The sequence below is a fragment of the Onychostruthus taczanowskii genome, unplaced genomic scaffold (genome assembly GCF_017590055.1).
Source record: "Onychostruthus taczanowskii isolate IOZ18803 unplaced genomic scaffold, ASM1759005v1 scaffold14, whole genome shotgun sequence".
In the NCBI taxonomy this organism is placed as follows: domain Eukaryota; kingdom Metazoa; phylum Chordata; class Aves; order Passeriformes; family Passeridae; genus Onychostruthus; species Onychostruthus taczanowskii.
The window spans coordinates 6,426,436-6,432,481 of NW_024498573.1; the positions used below are offsets into that span (position 1 = coordinate 6,426,436).

The following is a 6,046-nucleotide window of genomic DNA, read 5'->3' on the forward strand; positions in this document are numbered from 1 at the left end:
GGGTGCCGAGGCCGCTGAGGGGAAAGGCGGCAGCGCCGAGCCCCGAAACCCCGAGGGGCGGCGGGGACGGGAACGGGGCTGGGCAGCGGCCTGGAGCAGAGTGCTGTGGGGAAACTGAGCTTGTTCGGCCTGGAGGAGGCTCGGGAGTGGCTTTATCGCTCTCTACAACTCCCTGAAGGGAGGGTGGAGCCAGGTGGCGGCGGGCTCTGCTCCCAGGCAACCTGCGACATGACAAGAGGACAAGGTGCTAAGCTGCGCCAGGGAATGTTTAGGTTGGACTTTAGGAAGGCTTTCTTCACAGAGAGAGTGATTAGACTGCCCAGGGAGACGGTGGAGTCACGATCCCTGGAGGTGTTTAAGGAAAGACTGGACGTGGCACTCAGCACCGTGGTGGAGGGGACATGGTGGTGCTCAGCCATGGGTTGGACTCTCAGAGCGAGGTCATGATCACAGAGATCTTCAAGCTCATTGATTCTGTGCTTCCGCGATGCCTCCAGCAGGGCAGTTCCTTGGGGCAAGGCCTGCAGAGCCATGCAGGTGTCAGGGTTATAGAAGGTCACCCAGATGAGCGACACCCTCAAAGCCCCTCAGCATGACCTGTGTCCCCCTGGGCCATGGCTGAGTCCCTGTGTCCCCACATCACAAAGCAGCGCCTGCAGATCCCTGCAGATCCTCACACAGGAACTGGCCTCGGGGCTGCTCAGCTCCACTGGCCACAGCATCCTCCTCTGCTGCCCCCACCACACCACCTCCGCTTCTCCCAGCTCACACCCACATCCGCACTATTCCCAGCAAAATAAATGTCACCTCCAGGTCACCCCCAGCAACAAGAGGCACCAGCTCCACATCCTGGTAAAAAGATTTATTAAGAACCTGCAGAACCTGCCCAAAAGGAGGTTGCTGCCCTGGCACTGAAGGGGAGCAGGGGCAGAGGGTTAGTGCTTCTCCAGGCAAAGCCACGGGGTGAAACAAAGCGAGTGGAGGGCACAGAAAGGCAGTGGGAGCACATCTGCGTGGTGGAGGAACACCCGCAGCAGTTAAGGCATATAAAGTGCTTGTAGAAGACCAGCCCTATCGAGGGGCTACATAACACAAGCAGGCAGGGACAGCAAGGAATGTGTGTGGCTGGTGGCACCTGGCACAGGGGAGTGATGACAGCCTCACACCCTGCTCAAAGCTTCAGCAAGAAGGATGCTGCCTGCCCACATGACAGTCCCTAGCCACAGTCAGGACACCCCCAAATAGGATCTACGCTGCTGGTCCTCATGGTCATCTCCCAGTTATCCCATGTTCAGGATGCTGCTGTGTTTGGGTGCCTCTGCCAGCACATGGGAAGGATAGTCCCTGTGCAGCATCCTGCCTCGGCTCACTCCCAGAGGAAAAATGAGATGAATGTGACTGGTCCTCATGCCAGGCTGTGCCCCAGCAGCTCATCACAGCCTTGTGTCCCCCTCTGGAATGAGCACAGCCATCAACCAGCAACCTCTTCTGCTGCTGGGAGCACCACCAGCCTCTTGGTCCCCTCTAAGTGGGAATGTCCATGTGGGGCTCGGGTGGTTTCTATCCTCTTGTGTTCCTGTTTGCCACAGGAGGAGAGGGAGGTGCCTTCTCAGGTGCCTCATGCCACCAAGCTGGTTCCCCATGCAGGACAAGGATACAGCAACAGCAGATCCAAAGCTGTTGTGTGGGGACAGGTCTCCTTCCTGCAGCCACTTTGGGGACACTAAAGCAAAACAGCCCTTTGCTCTGGCCAGAGATGGTGGGAAGCAGGAACACCCTTTGCAACTAGTGCTGCATCCCTCTAGCCTACCCCAGTACTCCCAAACACTCCCTCATCCCCACGGACTGCTCCAAGAAATACTGCTTTTCCCTGGAATGTTTTTGTCTAAAATTGCCCTGATAAGGAAAAAAAAAAGAAAAAAAAAAAGAAACTGGATAAAAAATAACAACCCAAGGTCATGCTGGAGTTAGGCTCCAAGTCCACCCTGTCCAGGCAGGAGACACCCTGGTGATGGGTTTGGGGACAGCAGAACAGCCAAAGGGGCCTCTCTGGGTGTAGCAGGGGAGGAGATGCTGGGGGGGACAGGGGCTTTCTCCTCCTGACAGCAGGAGGGATGGACCTCACAGGGATGGGTTGGGACAGGATGGGAGGGGACAGGGGACCAAGCTGGAGGGGATAGGAGGGACGGTGTCCCACCCCTCAGTGGGAGTGCAGGGAGAAGGCCAGTTTGACACAGCTGAGCTCCTCCCCGCCATTGCTGACCACCACCCGGACGCGGTAGTTGCCGTTGGTCATCCAGGAAGGGAGCTCCACATCGGGCACGTCAAAATCGCTGGCTGGCAGGGAGTAGGAGCCCTATGGAGAGAGGGGACAGACAAGCAAGAGGTCAACCAAAAGGCCAGCCCAGCACCAAAGGGCACAGCGGTACCCACTGGCAGTGCCAGCGTCACCGCGGGGCGCGGCCGTACCGCTTTGAAGGGGCAGTGGCAGGGGATGCCGTAGGTCAGCAGGGGCTCCGGGCAGGGCGTGCCGGGTGGGATGAGTTCATCCAGAATGCTGCAGACGTCGTTGTAGGTGCAGCTGCCCAGCTGGTCGATGCAGGGCAGCTGGATCCAGAGGTCACCCAGTGCCTTCTCTACCACCAGCGCTGCCTGGAGAGAAGGTGTTCAGCACCAGCACAACCAGCAGGGGCACCCACAGCTCCTCATCAGCCAATTCCCTCAGCTCCTGATCATGCAATCTTTGGGATGTCCATGAGGCCCCTCCTCCCTCTCCCTCCTGGTTTTTGGCTCTTCTCAACCTGCAGCTTCTGTTCCTCCAACCTCAGTTTGACCCCTTAAGCTAATACCTCTTAACACCTCATATTCCCACCTCCTTCCCCTCTCTTCTGCCTGTCCCAAAACTCCCAGGGCACTCCCATCCTGCAGCTCTGGCTCCTCACCCCCCCCACCCCCCAGCACTCGCCCCAGAGTCCCAGGCCCAAACAGACACCATAGCATTGCTCAACACAGCCCATGCACACTGGACAAGAGAAATGTTCTGTCTCATTCCAAAAAACTTCCCAAAAAGTGTTGCAGGGCAGCTGGCATGGCCCAAGGCTCACAGAGCAGTGCTGTGGCATGTCCTTGGAGGGAGCAGCTGAGTTGGCTGCTGAAAAACAAGTGCTGCAGTGACCTCCAGAAGCACCCACAGCACTTGGGTTTCATTTCCCTCCTGAAGCCAATACATCCCCAGGACATGAAACAACTCAGGTGGTTTCTGTCCTAGGAACAAGGTTGAGAGGCTTCTACTGAACTGTCTGCTCCCACCACAGGTCTCCCCATGCCCACTGCCCTGTTCTGGCTTACAGAGCCCAGTGTGCTCAGCCCTACACCTCTCTCTCCAAGGGCTGCTCATTCCTGTACCCATGAGAGGCATTTCCCAGCTGCCAGTGGTTTGAGGAAGCTCTGCCCTCCCTCACCACACAGAGGCACATCTGGCACTTACCTTCAGAGGGGAGCCCATGGTCTTGCCACTCTTGACAGCTGCGCTCACACGCAGGCTCCCCGGGATGCTGATGGGGTCGGGTGCCACAGAGAGGCTCTGCAGCACCACGGGGTCCTTCTTGTCACCACAGTTCTCCCAGGCAAAGCCACCAACCTGCAGCACGGAGGGACAGGAGGAGTTAGAGGCAGGGCAAGCCCTGTCTTGTGTTTGCAGGAGGTTTATCCACAGCTGCACCTCTGACCCCTGCCAAACCTCTGCTCACAAAGAGACAGAAAATGACCTTCAGCCCCTTCAAATGCCAGTTCTTGAACTCCCAGCTCTCTGAGACTGAGGACATTGCAGAAACCCTCTGTCTATGTGCCTCTACATGTACTTTACACCCAAAGATGATTACCGGGCTGCAATTTCCAAACTTGCCTCCCAACACTTCACATGTGACCAAGGCAAGATCCATCCTTCATGCCAACGGCACCAAGCAAGGTGTGTGAGGACAAGTCAGAGCAAACTGGGACCAGGTGGTGTCTGCACTGTCCAGTGGGATGCTGGGCAGGGATGTGGGGGGATCCCCTTGGAGAGGCTGTGGGGTTGGCACTGCCTCCCACCTCATCCACCAGCTCCAGCCACCTAGTTCCACATAGGAACAGGAATCACACTCAGGGACCAGATGAGTGTCTGAGCTCATCCTCTGCCTGATACACCCCAGGGGCCTGATCCTGAGTTACAATGAGTACAAAGGAGCCAGAGAAGCAGCATTGCCTATGGGATAATGAAAATCCACATGTAAGGAGATGTCACCCAAATGAGTGACATCACTTATGTGTCCTGTCTGAGTTAAGAGTCATGCTGGGGCATCTCCCCTGTTTCTTACAAATCACACCAACCTCTCCAGCCACCACCAGTAAAGACACTTCGATTCAAAGGTGGAGGGCTAGCAGCACTTGTCTGCAACAGCCACCTCTGAGCCTGCCAGAGGCAAATGGCAGAGACCAGCCCCAGCTCCCTCCCCGATCAGGTTTGGCCGGAGCATCCCGTGTCCCCATGGCATGACGTGGGGCTCTCCCTGCCTGCTCGCAGCCGCAGAACCGGTGGAGGCTGTATTGCCTGGTGCTACGCGGCAGCCCCAGCGGGCACAGCGCAGCCCACGCAGCCGAGCAGCCCATCCCACATCCCGCTCGCAGCCGAGCAGCCGAGCAGCCCAGGGCAGGACACAGGGCTCAGGACAAGCCGGGACAAGGGAAGGCTGCACCCCCGCCACTGAGCAAGAGCTGGGAGCCCCCAGCCCGAGAGTCTGCAGGCAAAGAGGCTCCAGCGAGCTGAGCATCAGTGTGTTGCTGCAGAATGCTGCCCGCCGAGCCCCCTGCAGCCTTCTCAACCTGTTCTCCCTTCCCTCGGGCAAGCGCAGCTTTCCTGGAAAATAAATTGCGTATTTCCCTTCACACCGCGTGAGAGTTACACGTGGTAATCGGCTGTGTCTTAATCAGCGCGTGTTAATGAGCCCGACCCAGAACTCCGTGGGAATAGGGAAGAAGAACCTGGGCTGGAAAAAGACTCATGGAGCAGCAACATGAGAGCCGGGATACGATCAGCCGAAGGACGAGGCCGCTGTGTTTCTGCGTTGCGAAGTGTTTGTAAACACTGGATTCCTCCTGCTCCGAGCTGCCCCAACCTCCAGCACTGCTCCCCAGCGCGGGGGGCTGCGGGGCTCCAGGGGGTCCATGGACCCCACTCCCCTGCCCAACCACAAACACGCACCCACCAGCGATCTTCCACCCTGACGGGATAGGAAAAGCTCCTGGTCTCCCGCAATCGCAGCGGGATGACGGAGTCTTCCCCCTCTCCGCCCCGCCGAGTCCCCCCGGCAGCCCCCTCCGTGCCCGAGAGGTGCGGGGTGCGGGTGCGGGTCCCTGCTCACCTTGCTGAGCCGCCGGGCCCCGCTGCGCTCCACCAGCAGCTGCGGCTGCGGCCCGGCGAGCGCGGCCGGGACGAGCTGCAGCGCGCACAGCGCCAGCGCCAGCCCCGCGCACAGCATCCTCCGGGAATGCGCCGGGAACGGTCCGGGATGCGGCCGGGGAGCTGCTCCGAGCGGTGGGGAGGCGAGCGGAGGGCAGGGACCTCGGTGGGACCGGGCTGGCGGCGGCCGGTCTATGAAGCCCCGAGCAGAGGGGATGAGCCCTCTCTCGGAGCCCGGCCCACCGCCCGATTCCCCTCCCTCCCCCGAGGACGCTCACATTGTCCCTTCCCCTTTTGCTTTCTTTTTTTTCCCCTCCCTTCCCCGGTTTCGCTGCCAAGCGCAGGACTGGACTCGCAGGGATGCTGGGACGGGAAGCGCCGCTTTCCCAAGCTCCCAGAACTGGCACTTGGAGCGAGGGGGCGGGAGCTGCACCCACCACCCCAGGGCACACAGATCACCCCGCTGCTATGGGGGAAGCACGACCATCTCCCCACCACCCACCCGTCCACCCAGGGCTGCGGCTGTCCTCACATCCCACTCGGGGATGCCCTAGCTGTGCGAGGGTCGGTACCCTCTGGTCAGTACCCGGGACCCCCACGCTCCCCCCG

The 6,046-nt window shown here is 59.6% G+C and overlaps 1 protein-coding gene across 1 annotated transcript; it reads right to left on the minus strand.

Moving 5' to 3' along the window:
* Positions 1-847: 847 nt before the first annotated feature.
* GM2A (GM2 ganglioside activator) lies at positions 848-5,679 on the minus strand. Its single transcript, XM_041397997.1, has 4 exons — positions 5,400-5,679; positions 3,488-3,640; positions 2,470-2,652; positions 848-2,356 (listed from the first exon to the last, which is right to left on the minus strand). The coding sequence occupies exons 1-4, from the start codon at positions 5,514-5,516 to the stop codon at positions 2,201-2,203; spliced, it is 609 nt and encodes a 202-aa protein (XP_041253931.1). The 5' UTR covers positions 5,517-5,679; the 3' UTR covers positions 848-2,200.
* Positions 5,680-6,046: the final 367 nt, after the last annotated feature.

Bases quoted from the DNA above. Each gene is read 5' to 3' on its own strand.
- GM2A (XM_041397997.1), bottom strand. From the start codon at position 5,516: ATGCTGTGCGCGGGGCTGGCGCTGGCGCTGTGCGCGCTGCAGCTCGTC. The intron at 2,653-3,487 runs GTAAGTGCCAGA...CCTTCTCTCCAG, and splicing joins CCATGGGCTCCCCTCTGAAG to GCAGCGCTGGTGGTAGAGAA. The intron at 2,357-2,469 runs GTACGGCCGCGC...CTCTCTCCATAG, and splicing joins GCCACTGCCCCTTCAAAGCG to GGCTCCTACTCCCTGCCAGC.